Source organism: Chrysochloris asiatica, unplaced genomic scaffold, assembly GCF_000296735.1.
Source record: "Chrysochloris asiatica unplaced genomic scaffold, ChrAsi1.0 scaffold00045, whole genome shotgun sequence".
Lineage (NCBI taxonomy): Eukaryota > Metazoa > Chordata > Mammalia > Afrosoricida > Chrysochloridae > Chrysochloris > Chrysochloris asiatica.
The window spans coordinates 11,137,170-11,163,662 of record NW_006408563.1 but is presented as its reverse complement, the minus strand read 5'-3'; the positions used below and the strand labels follow the sequence as shown (position 1 = coordinate 11,163,662).

Here is a 26,493-nt window from a genome sequence, read left to right as displayed (position 1 = left end):
GAGTGTCAGTGTGGAGGGGTGAGGGGTGCTGCACGTGAGGGCAATCTGTGGGCAGAAGGTCAGGGTTTTCAGTCAGCTCCATGTCTCATTAAGATACACAGCCACAGCTTATTAAGCTGTTCACACCTAAAAATGAGGACAGTGGGAAGCTACCAATAGGGTGGTAGAGGACCTAGTATGTATTTTTCTAGTTAAACTCATTCTATGACACTCACTGTTTGCCAGACATTGTAGTGTATACAAATATGAACTGATTCCTACGTGCTGTGGAGTTGGTTCTGACTTACCTTGTATAGGTTTCCAAGGAGCATCTGGTGGGTTTGAACCACCGACCTTGCAGTTAGCAGTTCAATGCTTATTCTACAGCACTAGATTGTTGCTATTATTATCCTTATTATACTGATAAGGAATTGAGAGACATAAACAGGTTGAATAATTTGCCCACATCCCCAAACCTTAGTCAGAAACAGAGCTGAATTCAAACTTAGTAAATTGTGATCACTTCTATCTATCACAAGAGATGAGGCAGAATCTGAATAATAGCAGAAAACAGGTGCTGTTGTAGTCAAGGGTCTGAGCTCCAGCTCTGCCACAGGAATGGCTCAGAGCTTGTGCAGGCCAGCTTGGCCCAGGACTGCTTACTTAGTAACATGGACTTTGATGGTTGCAATCAAGAGAGATAGGATCCTAGAGAGAAATGAACCTTTTCTAAGAACATGACCGTTAGTTATTTTTAAAACTCAAACCAGCAAACAGAGGCAACATCTGTAGAACTAACTTGCCAGTAGATTGTTGTTGTTAGGTGCCGTTGAGTTGATTCCGAACCATAGTGACAGTATTGTACAATTACCTTTCAAGCAATTACCTACCCTACCCAGTTAATTGCTTGAAAGGTAAGAAAGTCTTCTCCACTCTGCCTCCATATGGTCACCCCTACCCCCACACTCCGCCACACTAACTTTGCATGGTGAAGACTGAACATTCATGGAGACAGCTTCATTCCTTTGTTTGACAGCATGGTCCCTAATAAAACGTATAGCCCCCTGGGTGGGGTAGTATATTATTCATGGAGTGCAAAATTAACTAACAGATGCTTCCAGTGTGATACAGAACCAAGAACAGGTTTTAAAAGAGGGAGGGAAGAGACAGAGTCTGAGAGTTCGTGCTAAGAACGTGTGCTAATTGATTGATACCCTGTATGTCGTCACCAGGAAGATTAGAAACCCTTAGAGGATGTCCAGACGCAGGCACTGACCTTTGCAATGACAAGGACAGTCCCAGCCTACACTGTCTCTCCGTCTCTGGGGCAGTCAGTATAAAGGTTACAAGTCTAGCCTTAGAGTTACGTCTTCCCCACAGGTAACCATAATGGAGAACTGGGCCGTGATCAGCAGTGGCCTGAAGGCAAAAGCACTGGGTAGCCTTATAAATAGAGAGAAAGCAGTTTCTAGAAGAGTCCCCTGAGCCTCAGGTGGCTGAGGCCAGCAGCCCAGGGCTGATTACTCAGCCACACCCAAGGTCCTGCCACCTGCCCAGGTTTCTGGCTTCACCTACGTCACAGAGGACCCAAGTGGATAAAGGGCACCAGCTGGAAAACAGGGGTCATCTCTCCATTGAGGAAGTCAGTCACTAGGGACCAGCACAGAGAGCCCTGATTTGAGATACCAGGACACCTTAGCAGGTGAGTCGAGGCTGATTTTGTTGGGAAGCTGTAGGAAGAACAAAGGCACAGACCGGGACGTGCTTCCTGGAAAGTTTATCCTGCTTCATGTCTGTCCTGCAGGCAGCCTTAGTTCCTGGTGATTTCTTTCTTATCAAATGCCAGTATATTTACAGTAATAGGATCAGAATATGCTGCATTTATCCAGCCACTGACTTTTCAAGGAAGAAACTGACTTTCTCTACTAGTTAAGAAAAATCACTAAATGTTTGAGGAAAGTTGTCATTTCCTGAACTTTGGAGTATTGTGAATGTGTTGGAACAGAGGGTTTTGAAAACAATATGCTCTGAAGAGATGAAAGTTCCCTTTAACAGGTGGTTTGTTTTTTTACCCCCTTGGCACATGAGCCACCTTCCCCCAGAGTTGGGTCTCTTAAGTGTACACCTTTTGTCTGCCAAACTTCGTTAATGCTTTTTCTTTACCAGTCCATAGTGATATTGCAGAACTACAACCCATGTTTTCTTTGGAGATAAATGTGTACAGTGTGGGTCTCAAAAAGATACCTTGAAAAGTGTGTGGGGGGGGGGAATAAAAAAGCATACAGACCACCCATAGCATTCATATTGCCCAATCCAGCAGGCCTTTTTCATAGTAAGGCTAAGCCTGCCGCTCACTCTCTGTTATGCTTCATGTCTGGAATGATATTTGGAAGCCGGGCAGACCTTATTTATCCTTCAGCTCAATTCCAGCCTTCACCCACACTCTTAATTTTTTTTCCCATCTCCTCCTCTGACTCTTTCTGAGCTTTGGTGAATGAGTATATACATCTCTATCAGTGATCAGTAAAAGCTCCTTGTGGCCAAGAGCTCTAAACTCATGTGAGTTCAAATCTCAGGTCTTCCACTTAGTTGAGTAAATAGGAATGGAGTAGTAGCTCACCACTCCTGGCTCTGTTTCCTCTTCTCTAAAATCAGGATGGCAATAATAGTAGTGCATACTTCTAGGGCTACGATGAGAATTCCAGGAGTTGATGTATGGGTACGGTGAAAGCTCAGTAAGTGAGCTCCTAGTGATAGCCAGCGTTTCCCACATTGCAGATGTTTAAATAACAAGTATTTGTCAAGATAATAAGAAAGAACATTGTCATCCTTTCTGTAGCTACTTGAAGCAATGGAATAAAGGAAGGAAAGGGAAAGCCTATCATTTCTCCGGTAACACTTGAGGCATTTGTGCTGAGGTACTTAGTGCTCTGGTGTGAAGGAAAGCCGAGCTTGATCTTTGGTGTACCCTGTGTGACTTGCTGGAAGGTGAGCAAACCTGTACAATCTGCCCTCACAGAGAAGGTGGAATTTATTCATCTGAACCTCTCCTCTGCTACATACAATGCAGGCCACTTCACCTTTCCGGGGCATCACTGAGGATGAGCATATTTTCAAGACTTGAGCTTACATCATTGTATCCTAAAAGAAGTGAGCATAATTGAATTGCTGATACAAGTGGGTACTTGCACCAGGTCTGGGTCACCCACATCTCTATGGAAACACATGTTTGCTTTAAAGCCAAGCAATCAAAAGCAGAGCCTGAGCACAGCCAGGGACGGGTCATTCTTAGAAAAAAAGGCATTTATTTATATTCTCAAGCTGTCAGAGACCTATGAAATGAAATAATTTCAAATTAAATAGAAAAATCATGCAGTGGATGAATGCTAATAAAGGCAGCCTGGGTCCACACCCCATCCCTCCTTGCAGTGCCTGAGATCTGCCGTTTATTTTCACTGTCCTTTACTGTTTGGCTCCCATCTGCATTCTGCTGTGGTGGGAGGTGGTTTGGCACTTTATGCAAAGATGGTTAATCTTCATTCATAAGCATTTGCCTGCCCTAATGTGGGTTTTGTGTTCCTCTTTGCCGGAGCCCTGTGTGTGTGTGTGTGTGTGTGTGTGTGTGTGTGTGTGCAGCGTGTCCATCTGGCACCATGAAGATGACTCTGCTTCCACATTGGGGCTGTTAAGTGAAGATGTACCCCAGTCAGGGGTAAAGACCATCAGCACATCTTGCCCTAAATCTGATATTCTAAGTGACTGGAAGCTTTTATCTGCCCTGGAAGCAGACCTTCATTTTCAAATAAGTATTGACTGTTAATGACCTGTTTAAATAAAACATTCAATTTTCTTTCTGTCCTCTGCAAAGAACTTAGTAGGCAGCGACATTTCTAACCCTGCTTTTCAAAAGAGTCCTTGCTAAGGCTTTTAAATGTGGAATTCCTTTTTTTTTCTTTCTGACATTTGCCCTTCAGAAGCTTTTTAGTAAAGTTGTTCTAACAGTGGGTTGTATTTGAATAATACTGCAACCTTGAGATCTTCCCCCCAAATTAAAAAAAAAAAAAATCTGAGGAAGCATCTTGACATGAAATTCGTATTTCAATCATCATTGTTTGTATGTCCTCATTCCTAATAATTAAAGCAAATTTTCTCTAGGGAACAAGGAACTACAGAAGAATTTTTATTAAACTATGGGAATTAAATGAACTGCACAAGAAAGAGCTGAAGTACTTGGAATATAAAGTACCTCAGTAATTACAAAACCAGATAAAGAACAGCAAAGGACCAAAGGAAAAAGAGGAAGGGCCACAAAACAGAAGGCAGAAGGAAAGTAACAACTACAAAAAACTGCCGCTGCTATGTACCATGGAGTCTGTTCTGACTCATAGGGACCTTGTTTAAGGTTTCCAAGGTTGTAATCCTGGTGTGGTGCTGTGGGTCAGTGTGCTGGACTGCAAAATCAGTTTGAACTGCAAGGTCAGCAGTTCAATCTTCCAGCCTCTCCTTGGAAACCCTATACAGGGTCGTGATGGGTCAGAACTGACTCGATGACATTTAACATTAATAACACCCCGGATTGGGCTCCAGGGTCTGGGAGTAGTCTCTTAAATAATTTAAAGATGATATTTACAGAGAAAAAGCCTTGTCCTTCCTAGAATTATAGATAGAACCCACATCTGGTTTTTTTTTGTTTTGTTTTTGTTTTTAAGTGAATTTTCAGTGTTGTGCTACCCCAGTTGGTAGATGTCTCCATCAACATACCATACCCTTACTGCTCTGTAATACCTGAGAGCTGAAAAGGAGCCAAAGGGCCATTTACTCCAACCTTTTAATTTACAGCGTGGAGATGATGGATCCTCACTATGTAATTTGACAACCTAGAAACTTCTGAGATGCTTCATCAGAATTAATGGTGGTTATGTGCCGTGGAGTCAGTTCTGACTCATAGTGATCCTGCACAGGGTTTCCAAGGCTGTAAATCTTTACGGGAGTAGAAAGCCTCATCTTTCTCCTTTGGAACAGCTGGTAGTTTCCAACTGCTGACCCTGAGGTTAGCAGCCAGACTCATAACCACTATGCTACCAGAGCTCCTTAGAATTAATGGTGCCCCATATAAACAGATCTGCAGCCCTTCCCAGTTTCCCTGCAAACACCAGCCTGTTCTGTTTCCCATTCTCTCAGACCACTGCTCTTTGCTAAGAGCTGATTGATGGCAGTAGGAGAGTGAAATGGAGTTATCTGTGAGAATGCACCTTCACTTACAGGTAACAGCACAAACACCCTAAGCTACATGAAACTGCAGATGTCAATAAAGAAATCCATACACAGTTGTTATTGTTGTTGTTAAGTGCTATGGAGTCAGTTCCAACTCATAGCAACACTGTATAGGATTTCTGAGGAGCAACTGGTGAATGAACTGCTGACCTTGAGGTTCTAATCAACCTTGCAGTCCAGTGCATTATCCCACAATGCTGGGAAACTGTCAGATGCTCTGTTTTGACTAAGAAGCTTTTCACTGCTTCTCCAATCAATTGACATCCTGCACAGAACCAGCCCTGATTCTACCTATTGGACTCAGGCATTAGAAAGTGTCTCTGGATCTCTGTGATCCAAGACTAGCTTGGCTGAACTAAGTCAACCACATAGACACCTGAATTTGTTAAGAAAGAAGAGCAGCTGAGCATTAGACCCTGGAATGTCACAGAGCCCCTGGTAGCATCCTGAGAAACCACTGATTGGTCTAGAGCCCACTTTATACTCTCATGTGAACTAGGAAACTGCAGGAAAGCAGCCATTGTTTCATAACCAATACATGCCTGCCCACCTGTGAATATGTGTTTAGTGTTTTTGCTCTGCAGGGTGTGTGTCTTGTATATGTGTAAGGCATACATCACTTGCCAGTCTGTCTCAGCAATCCATATACAAAGAACCCCATGACTTGCTCGTGTTGGTTTTGAGATGCTGTTGGCTGCCTGGATTGTAGTCCTGGCCCTGCCACTTAACTGTGGGACCTTTGGGTACTTACTGACTCTCTTTGTTCTACAGTTTCTCATCTATAAAATGGGGCTAATCATAATTTCTACCTCACACCAACAGTTGTGAATTGTTGTTGTTAAGTACCATGGAGTCGGTTCCGACTCATAGTGACCCCGCACAGGGTTTCCAAGGCTGTAAATCTTTACAGAAGCAGAATGCCTCATCTTTCTCCCACGAAACTGCTGGTAGTTTCAAACTGCTGACCTTGAGGTTGGCAGTCCTAACTCGTAACCACTACACTACCAGAGCTCCTTACAGTTGTGAGAGGTAAGTTAAAAAATATGTACCAGACAATTTAGAGTGCTGCCTGATGCATTGTTAGTGCTTTGAAACATGGTAATTATTATTAGGAATATGTTGGTGAAAAGACCACCTCTCAATTTGTAGGAAACAGTACCTTTCATCTCCCCTTCCCCCCCAGTCCTCTACTCCCACTTATCTAGGCTTTTGTGAGAATCTGCATGTTGTGTTTGGTGATTGGGATCAAGGAAGTGGCTCTCAAAATTCCCAGGATGGAGCCCCCTAGAGTACTGGAGCTCAAGTTTAACATGCATGGGAATCTCCTACCCACCACTGCTATTCAGTCAATTCCAACTCATTTGTTGTTGTTGTTAGGTGCCATCAAGTCGGTACTGACTGACAGCAACCCTATGTACAACAGAACAAAACACTGCCTGGTCCTGAGCCCACTTCACAATCATTGCTTCGCCGAGTACATTGTTTGCTGCCACAGCAAGATGCCACAATCCATCTTGTTGTGGGTCTTCCACTTTTTCTCTGACCCTCCACTTTACCAAACATTATATCCTTCTCCAGGGACTGGACCCTCCTGACAATATGTCTGAAGTATGAGAGATGAAGTCTGGCCATCCTGGCCTCCAAAAGCGCTCTGACTGAACTTCTTCCAATACAGATCTATTTGTTCTTTTGAAGTCCATGGTACTTTAAATATTCTCCTCCAACACCATAACTCAAATGCATCAATTCTCCTACAGTCTTCTTTATTTACGCTCCAACTTTCGCATGCATATGAGGTTATTGAAAATACTATGGCCTGGGTCAGGCATACCTTAGTCATCAAACTGACATCTTTGCTCTTGAACACTTTAAAGAGGTTTTGTGCTGCAAATTTGCCCAAAGTAATACATCCTTTGATTTCTTGACTGCTGCTTCCTGAGTGTTGATGGTTGATCCAAGAAGAATGAAGTCCTTGACAACTTCAATCTTTTCTCCATTTATATGGATGTTGTTTATTGGGCTAGTGGTGAGGATTTTTGTTTTCTTTACATTGAGATGCAATCCATACCCACACTGTGCTCTTTGATCTTCATCAGTAGGTATTTTAAGTCCTCTTCACTTTCAGCAAACAAGGTTGTATCATCTGCATATCGCAGATTGTTAATGAGTCTTCCTCCAATCCTGATGCCATGTTTTTCTTCATATAACCCAGCGTCTCAGATTATTTGCTCAGCATACAGTTTGAATAAGTATGGTGAAAGAATACAACCCTGTCATATACCTTTCTTAATTTTAAACCATTCAGTGTTCCCATGCTCTGTTCAAACAAGTGCCTCTTGGTCCATGTACAGATTCCTCATGAACACAAAAGGTGTTTCGGAATACTCATACTTCGCAATGTTGTCCATAGCTTGTCATGATCCACACAATTAAAAGCCTTTGCATAGTCAGTAAAGCACAGGTAAACATCTTTCTGGTTTTCTCTGCTTTCAGCCAAGATCCATCGGACATCAGCAATGATATCCCTCATTCCATGTCCTCTTCTGAATCTGGCTTAAACCTCTGAAAGTTCTCTGTTAATACCATTTCTGTATTGCCTTCAGTAAAACTTTACATTCATGGGATAGCAGAGATATTGTCTGATCATTTCCACATTCTGTTGGGTCACCTCTCTTTGGAACAGGCACAAATATGGATCTCTTCCAATCAGATGGCCAGATAGTTGTCTTCCAAATTTCATAGATGAGTAAGTGCCTCCAGTGCTGCCTCACTTTCTTGAAAGATTTCAATTTGTATTCCATCAATTTTTGGTACTTTTTTCTTTGCCAATTCCTTCAATGCACCTTGGACTTCTTCCCTCAGTATCATTGGCTCTTGATTATATGTTACCTCTTGAAATGGATGAACATCAACCATTTCCTTTTGGTACAGTGACTGTGTATTCCTTCCATCTTCTTTTGATGCTTTCTGTATCATTCAGTAATTTCCCCAGAGAATCCTTCAGTAATGAAAACCGAGGCTTGAATTTTTTCTTCAGTTCCCTTAGCTTGAGAAATGCTGAACATGTTCTTCCCTTTTGGTTTTCTAACTCCAGATCTTTGCACATTTTGTTATAATATTTTATTTAGTCTTCTCGAGCTGACCTTTGAAATCTTCTGTTCAACTCCTGTACCTCCTCATTTCTTCCATTTGCTTTAGCATCTCTATGCTAGAGAGCACGTTTCAGAGTCTTGTCTAACATCCATTTTGATCTTTTTCTTCTTTCTTGTCTTCTTAATGACATTTTGCTTTCTTCCTGTATGATGTTCTTAATGTCATCCCACAACTCTTCTGGTCTTTGGTCTTCAGTGTTTAATGTATCAAATCTGTTCTTCAGATGGTCTGTAAATTCAGGTGGGATATATTCAAGGTCATATTTTGGTTCTCGTGGATTTGTTTTCAGTTTCTTTAGCTTCAGTCTGAATTTGCATATGAGCAATTGATAGTCTGCCACACAATCTGCCCCTGGCCATGCTTTGGATCATGGTATGGAGCTTTTCCACCATCTTTTTCCACTGATGTCATGAATTTGATTTCTGTGTATTCCATCTGGTGAGGTCAATGTGTATAGTTGTCTCTAATGCTGTCTAAAAAATGTATTGAAATGAACAAATCATTGGTTTTGCAGAATTCTATCATGCGATCTCCAGCATCATTTCTATCACCAATGCCATATTTTCCAACTACTGATTCTTCCTCTTTGTTTCCAGCCTTTGCATTCCAATTGCCAATCATGATCAATACCTCTTGATTGCATGTTTGATCAATTTCAGATTGAAGAAGTTGGTTGTTGTTGTTAAGTGCCATCGAGTCAGGTCCGACCCATAGCGACCCTGTACAGGGTTTCCGAGGGTGTAAGTCTTTACGGGAGTAGAAAGCCTCATCTTTCTCCTGCAGAGCAGCTGGTAGTTTCGAACCGCTGACCTTAAGGTTCACAGCCCGATTTGTAACCGTTACGCTACCAGAGCTCCTTGAAGAAGTTGGTAGAATTCTTCTATTTCATCCTCACTGACTTTAGTGGTTGGTGCATAAATTTGAATAATAGTGGTATTAACTGGTCTTCCCTGTATGCGCATGGATATTATCCTATCACAGACAGTGTTGTACCTCATGACTGATCTGATTATGTTCTTTTTGATGATGACTGCGATGCCATTCCTCTTCAATTTTTTATTCCCAGCATAGTAAACCCTGTGATTGTCAGATTCAAAATGGCCAATAGCAGTCCATTTCAGCTCACTAATGCCTAAGATATCAATGTTTATGCATTCCATTTCATTTTTGACAACTTCCAATTTTCCTAGATTCATACTTCGTACATTCCATGTTCTGATTATTAATGGATGTTTACAGATGTTTCTCTTCATTTTAAGTTGTGCCTCATCAGCAGATGAAAGTCCCGAGGGCTTTACTCCCACGAGCTTTACTCCATTCGCGTCATCACGGTCAACTCTACTTTGAGGAGGCAGCTCTTCCCCAGTCGTATTTTGAGAGCCTTCCAACCTGAGGGCTCATTTTCTGGCACTATATCTGACAGTGTTTCTCTGCTATTCATAAGGTTTTCAGTGACTACATATTTAGAAGTAGTTCATCTCTCGTTCCTAGTCTGTCTTCGTTTGGAAGCTCATCTGAAACCTGTCCACCATGGGTGACCCTGCTGGTATTTAAAATACCCGTGGCACAGCTTCCAGAATCACAGCAACTCACAAGCCACCACAGTACGACAAACTGGCAGACAAGTGGTAGACAGCACCATACTAGCACTCCAAATTTCTTAATAGCCACATTAAAAAATAAAAGTAACAGGTGAAATTAATATTAATACTGTATTTTATTTATTAAATGATAATATTTGATATTCAATGTATTAAATACTATCATTCCAACATGGAATCTATGAATAAGACTGTTTGCATTTCTGTTTTTGTTTGAAGTCTTTAAAAGCTGATGTGTATCTTACACTTAAAGCACATTTCAGGCTACCTTTCAGGTCTGACTTTTATCTGTTGGTGCTGTGTTGTTAAGTGCCATCAAGTTGGTTCCAACTCACAACAACTGTGTATAAGGTTTCTGAGGAGCAGCTGGTGACTTTGAACTGCCAACTTTCTGCTTTAAACCTTCCTTGTGGTTCAGTGCTTTATCCCACAGAGCAACATCAGGGTATATTATGGCCCCAAGTCTTTCCTTTCTCTGTGCTTCCCAGTTGATCCTGATGATCAACCAGGAAGTTCAGTTGATCACCAGCATCTCTCATCTGTTTCATCATCATGACATTTGGGCTATTGACCCTATCCTGCTATCTTTTGTTAATTTATGAAGTAATCTATTAACAGTCTCAAATATGTTGTGTGATTTTTATGTTTTTAGAAATTATGAGAAAAGTTTACATAAATGGCCTTGAAACAAAATGCTAAAATTATTATCTTTAAAAAGTTCTCAATATATTTCTTCTGGCTCCCTAAATCTAACTTAGGAAGTGATACTATATCTGAAAGCACAAAAGTGAATCTAAGAACATTAATGAATTTCAGGAAAACAAAAGTGAAACTTTATTACTGCAAACCCAGTAAGGCAGGAGTGGAAATAGTGATGTAAAAGTCAGAAAGCAACTGGACATTCCACTGTTTTAACATGTTGTGATTTACATCATCACATTAGGAAAAAAAAATGTATATAATTTTTTTTAATCTCAGAATTTCGTAATTGATAAGATTTTTATACAAGATTTCAAAAAGTTCATGGAAAAATTCCATTATCTTTTTAAAATTTTTTAAATAATAATAATAATAAAGAATTTATTGGAAAAACATACGGACTTAGCATTTAGAGAAAGCTAAAAGAAGAGATGCAGATAACATGTGGAAATTAAAAATGCTCAAGAGGACTGTTATTTTTAAGTACCGTTAAGTTAGTTCCAATTCATAACAACCTTGTATAGGGGTTCTGAAGAGCCCTGGTGGGTCTAAACTGCTGGCTTTGTGGTTCATAGTCCAGTACTGATCCTACAGCGCCACACCAGGAGTCCTCAAGAGGACTGTTGTTAAGTGCCATTGAGTCAGTTCTGACTCATAGCAACCTTGTATAGGGTTTCCAAGAACGGGCTGATGAGTTTGAACCACTGACCTTGTGGTTCAAGCTGACTTTGTTGTCCGGTGCTTTATCCCACAATGCCAAACCAGTACTCCCTCAAGAGTACTTGTTGTTGTTAAGTGCCATCGAGTTCGTTCTGACCCATAGTGACCCTGTGTAGCATTTCCAAGGAGCAGCTGGTGAGCTTGAACCACCAACCTTGTGGTTCAAACTGACTTTGCAGTCCAACACATTAGCCCATAGTGCCACACCAAGACTCCTCAAGAGGTCTAGGAAATAGAAAATATACCAAAGGCTACCACATAAATATTTGGTTGGCATATCACCTAATAATAATAGACTTGGTTAAGAGCTGGCCCCTTCTTCCTGTATCACTCTTTCAGGATTTGGAGTTCTGGGAGAGAGTAACAGTGAAGTTCAAGACCTAGATCTATTCCCTTGGTTCTGGGGGCTTGAAAGAAAGATGATCTGAGACAGGAGTTTGTACTCTCATGGGAAAGTTATCTCAGAGGGAGATTTCTCCAAAGGACAGAGCAAGTCTCTAGGCTGTTAAAGTGTCCACCATCTCCTTTCTATAGAGATAAACTTGAAACTATGTGCAGGAGGATGAAAGGAAGGAAGCACCATGAAGGATCTATGGAGAAGAGCATTGTGGGTGATATCTTCAGTTGAGTTCTCTAGGGAAGCAAAAGTATATATACAAATATATACATATTGCGTAGCACTGTAGGACAGCCACAAGGTCAGTGGTTTAAATACACCAGCTGCTCCACAGAAATCATACAAGGTCATCATAAGTTGGAACCAAGTCTAGGGCACTTAACACAAAAACAACAACCATAATGGTTATGTGCCATGGAATTGATTCTGACTCATAGCCACCCTATGGGGCTTCCACATCTTTCTCCTGCAAAGCAGCTGGTAGATTTGAACTGCTGACCTTGAGGTTAGCAGCCCAACCGGTAACCCACTACATACATATATATAGTTAGTTCTGGTATGGCGCTGTGGGTTAATGCACTGAACTACAGATTGCTTTGAACCGCAAAGTCTGTGGTTCACGCTCACCAGCCTCTCCTCGGAAACCGTATTTAGGATCACTGTGAGTTGGTACCGACTCGACAGCACGTAACAACAACATATATATGTCCTGATGCAGCACTGTGGACTAGTGCACTGGACTGCAAAGTTGATTTGAACCACAAAATCAGTGGTTCAAGCACACCAGCTGCTCCTTGGAAACCCTATACAGGGTCGCTGTTGGTTAGGACTGACTCAAAGGCACTTAACAACAACAACAACAATGCATACATATTCTTACACATGTGTATATACACATTTTGAGCCACTCCTCAGAAACCCTCCACAGGGTCATTATGAGTCAGAACCAACTTAATGGCACTTAACAAGAACTAAGATTTCTGCATAATGAGTTTGATACAAATTTTCATATGAAGTCCTTGGTGGTAACCGTATGTGTGGTGTGTTAGTTTTACATTGAAAAAGTATATAGATAATGTAATAAAATGTGAGATTTCTATTCTTGGGGACTGATATCATTTCCTAATTATCTTTTTATTATGGAATATCAGATATATAGAATGAAGGAAGAGAGTATTAATCTGTTATTGCATGAATAAAATTTCAACCAACAATTTACATATATATATATATATGTTGTTGTTATGTGCTGTCGGGTTGGTTCCGACCCATAGCAACCCTGAACAGGGTTTCCAAGGCTGCAAGTCTTTACGGGAGCAGAAAGCCTCATCTTTCTTCCGCGGAGCAGCTTGTAGTTTCGAACTGCTGACCTTGAGGTTCACAGCCCGATTCGTAATCACTACACTACCAGAGCTTATATATATATATAAGAAGATTCTAGGATTCTAGGTGTGGCGCTGTAGGATCAGAGCTGCTCCTCGGAAATCCTAGACAGGGTTGTTAGGAGTCAGAACCGACTTGACAGCATTTATCAATAACAAGTTACTTTATAATATTATCACTAAAAACTCGATTACAATTTAAGAGGAACAAAACACCATTTTAAACCATTAGTACATAAGCTACTGAAATGTTGAATCAACATCAGGACTTGTCCTTCTGGGTGTTCTGCTTTTACATTAGGAGTCCCTGGGTGGGTCAAATAGCTAAACACACTCAGCTGTTAATCAAAAGATTGAAGTTAACTCTACTCAAATTGCCTCAGAAGAAAAATCTGGCAATCTAATTCTGAATAATCAGCCATTTTCTATCAAAAACCGTACAGAACACATTTCTTCTCTGGAAGAAATGAATTCACCGTTGACAGCAGCTGGTGTAATTTTGTATTAATGATATATACAGAACATGTATCCATGGATTTGAATACCTAAGTCTCAGTTGTATGATCAGCACTGGATTGCGAACCACAAAGTTGGCAGTTCAGCCAACCAGGAGTTCTTCGGAAAACCTGCCGATTGCTTTGAGTTGGAACGGACTCGACAGCACCTAACAACAAGAGCAATCTTAGAACAATGACTATTGGTATGGCGCTGTAGGATAAGCACTGGACTACTAAATGTAAGGTCACTGGTTCAAATCCACCAGCCAGTCCTCGTAAACCCTATGCAGGGTCGCTAGGAGTCAGACCTGACTTGAGGGCACTTCATCACGACAACAAGAACCATCTTAAGTGAAATTGGAAGTGGAAACTAAGTTTTTTCTGAAGAAGCCAGAGATCCTTGTTTCTTTTTTGTGGCTTTAAAGTCCTTGCAATTAAATTATACAAGTTATGGTCATCAGCTATGTCCAGTAATGATACACTACCAAGTGTGAAAGTCTGCTGTTCCCAAACATCTGAAAATTAGTGACTTCTCAGGTTAACCTCAGGGTCTCAAACTTTGAGGACAGGGGTTTCAAGTCATGAACCTGAGATTTGTTATTTTCTGGCTATTTTATTTACCTGAGAGGAGGTAAAAATATGTCTCATACAGGAAACAGTCCTTAACTTCCTACATTAAACAAGTAGAAAACTTGTTAAACAAGATTCAGATCAGTTTGATCCAACTGATCATTTATGAGCCATCACAGAAAACAGAATCTCCTAAGAGTCCGGGTATAGCACAGTTTCCTTTTCATAGGGGAGAAGGCATCAGCTCAGGTAAGGTAACGACCATAGGCTGCTGTGCAGGTGCCAGGCGTGTATCTGAACATTCTGACGGTTGGTGCCTACTGACGTCAGCTCCCTAGACTATGTTCGTATCAGTGAACCCGATTTCACTAAGCCACTTAAACCTTTACGTTTTCCAGACAAACCAAATATGTGATCTCCTAAGTAGTTGTAGCCTATTTCCCAAACCCGCAGATCCCATGGAGAAAGCCAAGCTGTTGGAAGGGCATTGTAATCTACCTGGAAAGTAAGCTTGTAAAAACAGTCCTCACAAGGGGTGGACAGGTGAGGGAGGGGGGCATGAGTATAAAACGGAAGATAAACAGCTTCCTGCAATCATTTCCATCCTATCTTCCCATCTGAACAACCTGTATAATAGCCTCGTTTTACCTTCATAGCCAGCCTTCTCCTTCCACACTAAAAACTAATGTTGTAATTAATCTTACTGGGATCACTACCAAAGAAAAGTTTTCCTTGAGTTAGATTCTGTGGTCAAAGAGAAAAGAAGGAATTGCCAAGGAACTAGAAAGAGAAGTGCATTTAATTTAGGACTATCACTATTGGCGCGTCCTCAGCTCTCATAGGTTCCGTACTCTCGCGGGAATTCCTGTGTGCATCGGGATACTCCATCTTTAGAAAATACTGTGCGCCCAAATCCCAGACATCAGAGTCCAGTGCAAAAGCAAAATTCTCTAATAGTTTTCATATCTGTAAGGGCAAAATTAGATGTGTCCAGAAGATTCCATTGGTCTAGTCTGATAAAAGACATGGTTGCTCACAGAACCATCCTAACAAAGGGCACCAGTAAATCCACCTGTCACATCCAATTCTTAATAGTTCCACAGGTATGACCTGTATATATCTCTTCACCTTCTCTCTCTCTTCCCTGTCCTCACCATTCTCGTTCTATCTCACACATATGCATACATACACTGTCACACAAAAACCTATGTATGTAACGCATATGTGTATATAATGCCAGGAGTTTCCATTTGAGTAATAAAAACCAACCATTTGGGTGTCTTTCGATATCATGCTTGCAGACTGTTCTGTTGCCACTGTACAACCAACTAAAGAGTTCACTTTCATCCATGGATTGTAAACAAAAAACACCTGATTATTTGTTCATCTCTATTCATTGTTAGAGGTAATTTATCAGAAAATAATCCTATTGTAACCTTCAGGGGATGAAATAAATGAGAAGGATATTCAAGAGGTACTTGCCAGCTAGTATTACTTGCTTTCTCTCAATGCCAAGATAGAGGATATAGAATTTGCCATTTGGAAGAGTTATTTGAATGGAAGCTATATTCAATGGAAAGGCCATTATTTGCCGAGCATTTTGGGAAAAGCTGACTAACCGGGGAGGAAGCATACAGGGTTTAACCCACCACCAGCATGCCCAAAGGCCAGAAGTAGTGGCAATAACATTTATTGTTGCTCTTGTTAAGTGTCACTGAGTTGGTTCTGACTTATAGCCACCCTGTATAGGATTTCCGGGGAGTGGCTGGTGGGTTTGAACTGCCGACCTTGTAGTTAGCAGTCCAGGGCTTATCCTACATCATGTTTGGAAATGTCTAAAAAGAAAACCTTACTATTTCTAATATGTCATATATTATACTTCTGTGAGTTTATATATTAATTATTTTATATTATACATTGCTATGAGGAGCCTATCCACCTATCACATCCAACTCTGGATTGGCACTGGACTGCTAACTGCAAAGTTGGCAGTTCAAACACACCAGCTGCTCTGTAGAGGAAAGATAAGACTTTCCAGTTACGTCAAGATTTACAGCTTCGATGGCAGTGGATTTGCTTGTTTGTTTATATTACATACATTAATAAATATGTGAATTCCTGTTTGAAAATCATTTGAAAGATAGTAGAATTAAGGTTATTTTTGCCAAGTTTACATCCTAAAATTGGCGAAAATGAATCTGGGAAGAGTGCTGTTACTTTGTGGGAACTGCAATCCATGTCACAAAACAAAATGTGTAAGAATTGTTAAATGAAAAATGAATTTGCTCTGTAAACTTTTGCACAAATAACAACTAAAAAGAAAAAAACAATGGATCTGAATTAAGCCTTATTGGTATGAAATATTGGATAAGCCTAGACTGAGAACCACAAGACCAGCCAGCCGTTCCAACCCACCAGCTGCTCCTCGGAAATGCTATACAGGCTCACTATGAATCAGAACCTACTCGACGGCACGTAACAATAAGAAGACCTATGCTTAAAGGAAAAGGATGAAGAGAAGCCAGAATTTTTTGCAAGTTAATCCTAACATGTATCACCTCTTTATAGGGGTGGGAACATTCTTTATAACAAAAGTAAAAATGGATATAAGAGTGTTTTAGTGATTCTTGATTTACAAGAAGTATTAAACATGCAACTGATACTTGGCCTGTCTAGTCGCTAATTTCTGGATTAGTTTTCTCTCCATTTTAAGTCATTGATTCTCTATTTCAAAAAGAGATTGAACCTGGGTGGAGACCTGGTTGGCCAGCAGTGTGGCAAGACCTGGGGACTCCTGGGCCCAGAGTCAGTGACATAGCCACAGAGGACTACAGTGGAGAGTGAAGTGTCCAGCTGATAAGAAGAGAGGACATATGCACAAGAACACCTACACTTGCAGATAATACCCACTTGACCTGACTTCAATGACTGGATGATCAGAGCTCAACTAGAAAAAGAAAAAAGAGGGAAAAAAAAGAGTAATCTGATACAACTTGATGAACTTGACCTACACCTATGGATGCAGTAGCTCAAAAGAGGGAACAAATCTTTACAGCAAGGCTCATTCCCACCCCCTCCATACACAGAGTAGACAGGTTGGGCAACTTGGACATGGGGGAGGGGGACTACAAAGGCAAGAAGTGACAGGCTTACAAGCTTTCAAGAGGGAGCCTAGATCCAGAGGGCATGGAGGAAGATAGAATCTCTCCACTGAGTAGTATCCAATCTGTCTGGGCGGGACTGATGAAAAGAGATGTGGATAAATAATTACTATCAGAACTGATTGTGAGGTTTGGAAATATAAAGGTAGATGTTTTGTAGCAAAAGCAGGGCCGTGGTAGACTTTGCAGTCCAGGAGCAGAGGTTCCTGGGACCATCAAGGGAGAAGAGCAGAGAGCGGGACCCTACCCAGAGAACCAGTGATGCCAGAGATGGAGGCAGAGACAATGACATAGAGAGATGGAGCAGCTGGGAACTCTAGACCCAGAGAGGGAGAGGGGCTGTGTGCTGAGGACCAGGGGCAGGCTTGCAAGGTATACCATTTGCTTGGTTGATGATACATGGAGGGGATTGTAACCATGGCAATGAAATGATATGCGATAGGATGAATGTAAAGCTAATGTACTCCCATGTAAACTATCACATAATTCACAATAAAACATTAAAAAAAAGAGGGGGGGTATTGAAGCTATTCAAGACTTAGGATCTATCTTTCATAATAAAGATAAAGGGAAAGAAAACACTACAAGTTCATATTAGGAATTTACGTCTTCTCAGGGTGCTCTCTTCACGAAGAAAATTACACAAGGCAGAGTACTAAAAGTGTTTAGGAACACAGAAGGATTGGAGACCTTTTTTGTTTTTTTGTTTTTAACTTTTTTTGTGTGTTGATTGAGGGAAAGTTTACAGAGCAGACTGTTAGCTTTATAGTCAATAAATCATACATCTTGTTTCATCTCAATGATTGCAGTCCCCTCATTGTACCATCATTTATCCCACTTCCTCCCTGTGTTTCTCATTTCCATCCCTCCTCCTTTCCCACCCTTCTGAACTTTGTCCTTGGGTAAATGTTGCCCTTTTAGTCCAAACTGGTTGACCATTCTATGGTATATTTATCTCACTAATGTTGTTGTCTCCCATGCATATCTGTCTATTGCTTGGCTGAAAATTGAGCCATGAAGATAAGCTCAGTTCCAAACCTAACAGGTGACCAAGAACCACAGTGTCAGGGTATATCTGGCCAATAAGTCTGGTCTTTTGTATGATTTTGAGTTTTGGTCCACATTTTTCTCCCACTCTTTCCTGGACCTCATATTGTGATCCCTTTCATAGCAGTCAGTAATGGTAGTGGGCACCATCGATTTCTTCCAGTCTCAGGGCCGTGGAGATTGATAGTCATGTTGTCTATTAGTCCATTGGACTCATTGTCCAATGTAAAGGTGTGCAATTCAAATCCATCAGCTACTCTCCAGGAGAAATATGTGGCAGCCAACTTTCACCCAAAAAGATTTACAGTCTTGGAAACTGTGTGTGCCAGTTCTACTCTGAGACGGAACCAACTCCATGGCAGTAAGTTTGATTTTCAGTTAAATGAGGAGGTTTCCAAAAGTTTGTGGAAATTTTCCATTATCTTTTCTTTTCATTTCCCACTAACTGTTTGAAGACCCCTCATATAGGATCAATCTGGAAAGATCAAACATGAGAAGCGTGTTTGGACAATCAGGTGATACACAGAAACACAAGATCTCTAAATGGGGTATCTCTAAATACCACTCTTATATACGCTGTGGTAACCACGTCTTTGTTTAAACTAGGGCCATTGTTCTTGTTTCTTCCTGCAATGTTTGGTGTCTTTCTGTACATGCAAGACATGCTCAATAAACACTTATTGAAATAATTAAGGGCTGATGCCAGCTTTGGGACAGTGAGGATAATGATGACAGCGTTTAATTAAAATAGGCAATATGCCCCTTTTTTCACTGTTTCTAACTACCTTTCTTTTAAATAATAAGAAATATGATGTGAATATATGCCCATCTGTCTCCGTCATTTCCGTGTCAATACAGTATGAATAAAAGATTTAACATTGTCCTCCAGAGTTACTATAGCATGCTTTTAGAGCATATACAACTCAAGTGCTTAGCTTTAGCTTGAAAGTAGTTTTATGTCCTAAAATGATATATATAACAATGGCTGAATCAAATTGTTTACTATGTTGGAAGAAACTTTAAAATAACACATTGAGAAATCAATTTTAAAGCATTGACATTAATCTTTTTTTTTTTTTTCACCCTATTTTATAGGACTTATTTCACCAAAAGCAAGATGGCAGAACTCAATACACATGTGAATGTCAAGGAAAAGGTAAGCTCAAGTTACGGTTGGCTCACAGAAACTCCAGACTGGATAATGTGGCTAGTAAAACTCTATCACAATGGAAAAACAAAAACAAAAATGATTTTTGGGACTGAATAGTGAGTTTGCAACACTAGAAAACAACTTAAGTGTGTTAAGCAAATTACAGTGATTATCTCATTTAATCCTGACCAAAGCCCCATGAAGTAGATTCTGTTGTTATGCCCATTTTACAGAGAAGAGAATTGAAACACAGAAAAGTTACGTGATTTGCCTAAATTCACATATTTAACAACTGAGGAGCTGGACATACTCATAACCATCAGGCTAGACTTCATCGAAGAGCTAGGGTGTTATGTTACCTCTCCAGATCTGACCCCATTTAGAGATCTTGTGTTTCTGTGTATCACCTGATTGTCATGCTGGGTCACCTTTAAAGCTGCTTTTAACCTTGAGAGGAGATGACTCTGAAAATCCCTACTGCTCATCATTTGTTAGAGGCTGGTTACACTTTAACGCCCTTCTAAAGTCCTGCTCTCCTTGTGAAATTTCCCTCATTTGTCACATGTGTGCCCTTATACTGTTAGGTCTTAATGATTGTAAACCATAGACCATAAGAGAGCATGGAGATAAATGTGTCCAATCCATTCATCTGGCCCCAGAGGCACTGAGAGCCTAGAAGTGACTTATGCTGGACCGTACAGCTAGAGGGAGAGTGCTCTGTGCCACCATTTCCCAGGGTTGCCTCCCAGTCGCCACTGAACTGGAAACTTCCTGAGACAAAACAGTATTGAAAATAGGGTGTGAAGGATGGGATGTTTGTGGACTAGCAGAGATGTTCTAGAGCCCTACTTCGTGCCACATACACAGTAAATCTTGGTGCCAAAGAAGCCCTATTGGTGCAGTGGTTAAGTGCATGGCTACTAACCAAAAAGAGTCCCCATGGCTCTGGGGGAGAAAGCTGGCAACTTGCTCCCATAAGGATTACAGCCAAGAAAACCCTATGGGGCAGTTCTCCTCTGTTCCATGGGTCCAAAATCAACTCAGCAGCACCCAAAACAACTGTATACCAAACACTGCTCTAGGTGCTGTGGGTGTGGCATGGAACATGTAGCTGAGGTTCCTGCTTCCACTCACAGTCACTTTCTAGTGCAGAGAAACAGAGTCAACCCATGAGTACAACCATTTCAGACAGTCATAGCTACTCAGGGAGGCAGGGGGTGGAAATGTGGCAGGAGAGTGAGGCACACAGGAAATTGGCTACTCTAGATTGATCCTGACCAGAAATTGGTCTCTTTCCCAATGTCTGCTGATGGATGGATTGACCAGCTCCTAGAATTGGGGAGATGGAAAAGCACTTTCATGAATCAAAGTCATAGAAATTGAGTCCTGCAAAAGCAAGGCTAGTGAACAGACCATCTGGCAGGCTCAGCAATCAGCAACAGAGTGTCCTCCTCAAAACACTGTTGGGCATAGCATTGGGAACGGAGGCTGGTCTGTCGGCTCACAGACCACAGAGGGCTCAATGTGAACGCTGCAGGCATTGGCTTAGACGCCACATTCATCCACTTGTCGTGAGTAATGTCACATCAGCATATGAAGATTAACAGTAAATAGTGTTTTGCTATTACATTTCAGTAACTTATCAAAATGTTGACATTATTTTGATAGAGGGTGATGCTTAAGTTGTAAATATTATCAATCTGCATGACAATGAAAGTAGAGCCTCCCTAACTCAATTAGTGAATTCCATCTACCAATGTCCAAAGGTTAATAGATTTCTCAACCCAATAAAATAAATCATAGTAAACAACTTGAAAATTCTGATCATTTACAATTTTACATTGATTTATTTTAGTACATTTATTTCCTTTAGTTATTAGCTTTTATGGCCTTTTTATGATTAGTTTGGTTCTCAATCTGTCACCCAAAGCAACGACATTTTCGTTCTGAAAATTAAGAATAATAACAACTGTTGTGTCTTAAATTATAAGCTGTTAGAGATCAGAGGATAGATCTCTGTAGTGTTCTTGGTACAATATCTAGTCAAGCACTGTGGGAAATGAAATACTTAATCAACGTCGTGCAGTGGAATAAGCTCATCAGTTTTCTCTAATGGGTATGCTATTGGATGAACTGAGTAGGAGTAGGTGCGTTGGTAGGTGAGAAAATCGTTTCTGTCCTCATGTGGCTTTTAGTCCAAAGGAGGAATTAATAGCTTAAGTTTCAACAACCAAGGCAACTGAAACTTAAAATCGACACTCTATGTGATTGTTTTATTTTAAAGTATTTTGTATTACTGAATAATAACTGTAAAGATTTAAATTGGAATTATCATTGTAGTCAAGACAGTTCAGGCTCCTTAGTGTGACATACATACTCTGCAGGATCTGACCCCATCTCCTTGGATACCTGCATGTCCTGCCACAGTTCCACGTACCCCCTTCCATCCAGCTATCATAACTTGGAATGTTTCTGCCTCCTCATCTCCTCAAAGGCAGTTCCCTCTGTCTGGAATGTCCTCCTGACAAACCTGACCCTCACTTTCAATCCTTTTAGAAACCCTTCCCGATACCTCTTTTCTCTTTCCACTGCTCACCTGAATTGCTTGCCCTTCCACTCCTGGTTTGTATTTAGTGGGTTTATTCAGCTCAATGTGTCTTCCCATGCTGGGCTATGTGCCCTTGGCAGTAGGGACTAAGGCTTACTCCTCCTTGTGTTCTTAGATTTGACATAGAGTTGTCCCGAATTTAAAAACAAAAAACAGTTGCTATCAAGTCAGTTCTGACTGATGACTACCCCATTTGTTTGCTCTGCTCCTTTTCAATGGCTGTGACCTTCAGAAGTTGATCACTGAACCTGTCTTCTCAGGTGTCTATGAGTGGATTTGAATTGCTGACCTTTCAGTTAGAGCCAAGCACTTAACTGTTTGCACCACCCAGGGATCCTGACCCTCAACTAAGTGTTAGATAAGTGAATGGATAAAGGAAGAGAAAAGGAATGAATGAACATGCCTGCTTAGTTAAGTTCTTTAGAGACTACATTTCCCGTTCATAATATTTTCAAAATCTCAAGTCTTCTTGAAAAATGAAATGTAGGTTAATGGAAATGTCATCTCATTTTAGTACTTATTTTACTATTGAATAAAACAAATTTTAAGTAGTTTCTAAAAACAGAAGCCTGCTTAGGTTGACCACCTATGGCTCTGCAGAAGCATAAATCTCTAAGAGCTGGTTGTCAAATACAGATGGTCTCTGTTGGTTCTGTTACAATAGATGAGCTAGTAGTCATATCACCAAATCACACTTGGTTAAGGAAAGATATCATACCAAATTTTGGGACTAAACAAGGATCTTATATTTAGAGTATACTCTCTTTTTGTAACTCTTTCCTTAATGGTGTATGTCCTAAGAAATTCATCACTTAGAAGCTCCTAAGATGAGTTAAGCAATAGGCCTCATTAATGACTGCTGTGAAACATTTGGGTTGTTATTGTTCCTGTCCAGTTGATTCCAACACATGGCAACCACCTGTGTTACATGGTAACAGTACCCATAAGGGCTTCTTGGCTGTAATGGTAACAGAAGCAGATCACCAGGGCGTTTCTTCTTTGGTACTGCTGGATGGATTTGAACCGCAAACCTTTAAGTTAGAAGTGGAATGCAAACTGTGTGTGATCCCCACCAGGGATCTAAACGCTTGTGCACCAAGCTATATTAAATGATAACACTTTAAATGTCATTCCCAATGGAGTAAGAAAGGATTGTTAATCAGTTATTTTACATGCATTATTATAAATCAGTTTCAATCTTAAGTAGATGTCAAAGACAAACATTTATTTTGACAATGTCAAAGTAAAGGGGATTCTTGTTTGTAAAGTTGGACTGTTTACTGAGTGTCTCTTATGGACTGGCAACTAATCCTGACAGAGTGACCTGGAAATCTAGGGCAGCTAGGAAGTGATCTGAATGGAGAGAAGATCATAGAAAGAATGTCGGTTTTAGAGAAAGAAGTCAGTGATTATTAGCTCCAGTCCTGGTGTGGGGCTGTGCGTTAATGCACTGGGCTGCAAAGTCGGTTTGAACCACAAGGTCAGCAGTTCAAGCTCACCAGCTGCTCCTCAGAAACCTTGTACAGGGTCGCTATGGATCGGAACTGACTTGACGGCACTTAACAACAGCAATTACTAGTTGAGCAACTTGAAACAAATCATGTAATTTTTCTGGGCCTCAGTTTCTTAATCTGTGGATTGGATGTGTCAATAAAACCTACCACCTAGAGTCAGCCGAGTACAGTGGCTCTGTAGGATAAGTGCTGAACTGCAAACCACAATGTTGGCGGTTTGAGTCCACTGGCCACTTGAGGAAAAAAGATGAAGCTTTCTACTCCTACTAAGATTTATAGCTTTGGAAATCCTATGCAGGGTCACGATGAGTTGGAATCAACTCAACAGCAGTTAACACACACACACAGAGTCAGCAAATGCAATAATACATGTGGAGCTGCTTTATGAGGTCTAAAGCATGTAAACTATAAAGGATCTGAGGGAGCTGCCCTTTGATGCAACATCTGTTTATTTTGCAATTAAAAAATGGAAAAGGAGCATTAGTCAACATTTTTGTTTAGAACTCAGCATATAAATTCACATTGGACCAAAACTGGAAAGAAGACAAAATAAAAGGCTCCAAAGGAAAAAGAATAGAACAGTGGATTTGACTTTGTCAAAATTTATAGTTATTGCTGAGCCTCATGAAAAATAATTGACGAGGCAATATGGTGATATGGAATAGTGGGAATAGCTTACTCTCTAGCATCATTGCTGAGCTCTGCCGCATATTGTGAAGAGCTTTTAGAACCATTAAAGCTTTAGCGGGAAATTGGGCTGTAAACAGGAATTGTACAGTCATTGAAATGAAGGAGGAACAGAAAAGGGAAGACAGAGATCACCGTGCACATTCCTGCAGAGACTGAGATAGGAAGTGTTTGTCTCTGCCTCCCATCTATGCCCCAACAGGTGGGCTGGTTTTCCATTTTATTAGTTATTTGTTCTCCTATAGCTAACTAGATCTGTAATTTATTTCCAAAGTACTGAAATATGATTGAAATTTTTATGTGAGGTGGGGTCAGTCAGAAAACCCCAAGCATTTGATTAAAGAAGTCTTGGCAGAATCAGAGAAAGAACACTAGAACGACCATGTATCTTTACCATGGTAGCTTTATGTAATAAAAGAATTCATTTCATGGAGCCTGGGACAAGTTTCAATGATATGCAGTTGTTTCAAAAGACTAAATTTTGCAAACTCTAAGGAAATGCATTTATTATTGTTATATTTATTTATTTTACATTTTATTATGCTTTATTATCCCGTCAGTAGGTCATAACACAGATTATTTCGTGACAATGGTTGCAATCCCTGAAATGCGTGGGGCAAATCTTAATTCCATCATTTTGTAAGAGACTTTAAAGTGCATTTAGCTCTACGCCTGCATCAAGCTGCAGAAATGCATTGCTTTCAGATTTCACCATGGATTGGTTCTTGCCATCATGTCTTCCTAGAAAAGGATCGTTACATTTCCCTTTCAAAGAAAGGAAAACCATAGATGATAGTTATTGCCTAATGATTATGTGGAATCCTGGCGTGGTGCTGTAGAGTAAGCACTGGATCACAAGTTCATTTGGCACTGCAAGGTCAGCAGTTCAAACTCACCAGCCACTCCTCAGAAACCCTCCCCAAAGTCGCTATGAGTTGGAACCAACTAGATGGCACTTCACATAACATAACATAATATAACATAACAATGTAACAATGCTTATGTGGAGTCCTGGCTCTGTTGGATAAGCACTGGACTACTAACCACAAGGTACCCACCAGCTGCTCCTTGGAAACCCTCTACAGGGTTGCTATGAGTTGGAACTGACTCTATGGCACTTCCCAGCAACAACAGCAATGCTGTTTTATGTACAAGGAGCCCTTATAGTGCTGTGGTTAAGTGTCTGATTGCTAACCGAATGGGCAGCAGTTCAGCTCCCCAGGAGAAAGATGCAGGAGTCAGCTACCATAAAGATTACATTTACCACACACTCACTGCTGTGATTCCAACTCATAGTGACCCAAGAGGACAGACTTGAACTGCTGCATAAGGTTTCTGGGGATGTACTCTTTATTGAAAGAGACTTTATGGAAACGGTCACTATGGGGTGGTTGGTGGGTTGTTGTTGTTGTGAAGTACTGTCGAGTCGGTTCCAGCTCATAGTAACCATGTGTGAGGTTTACAAGGAATGGCTGGTGGGTTTGAACTTCCAACCTTGTGGTTCAAACCAACCTTGGGGTCTGGTGCTTTATCCCCTAGCGTCACACCAGGACTCCAGCTGGTGGGTTAGCAGCCCAACCATTAACCCTTGGCACCACTAGCACTCTTTTGAGTAAAATTGGAGGAGGTGGTGGTTATGTGCCACCAAGTCAGTTCTGACTCGTAGCCACCCTATATAGAGTTTCCAAAGCTGTAAATCTTTATGGGAGCAGAAAACCTCATCTTTATCCCAGAGAGCAACTGGTAGATTCAAACTACCGGCCTTGCGGTTAGCAGCTCAATTTGTAATCCACAATGATACCAGGGCTCCTTTCCTTAGAGATTTGTTGTTAAGTGCCGTCGAGTTGATTCCGACCCATAGCGACCCTATACAGGGTTTCCGAGGAGCAACTGGTGAGCTTGAACCACTGACCTTGCAGTTCAAATGGCTTTTCAGTCTGACGCATTAACCCACAGCACCACACCAGGACTCCTTTCCATAGAGATTGTTGTTGTTGTTGTTAAGTGCCATCGAGTCGGGTCCGACCCATAGCGACCCTGTACAGGGTTTCCAA

The 26,493-nt window shown here is 40.9% G+C and overlaps 1 protein-coding gene across 2 annotated transcripts in view; it reads left to right on the top strand.

The window, feature by feature from the left end:
- The window catches only part of SPATS2L (spermatogenesis associated, serine-rich 2-like), a 187,426-nt gene that overhangs the window by 71,151 nt on the left and 89,782 nt on the right, over window positions 1–26,493 (top strand). The window contains exon 2 of one of the 2 annotated variants that reach the window (XM_006861995.1): window positions 19,576–19,636. In XM_006861995.1, the coding sequence (XP_006862057.1) occupies window positions 19,598–19,636 (39 nt within the window). In that variant the 5' untranslated portion in view covers window positions 19,576–19,597. Of the gene's footprint in view, window positions 1–19,575; window positions 19,637–26,493 lie in introns of those variants that run through there. The other variant, XM_006861996.1, reaches the window with a different exon arrangement.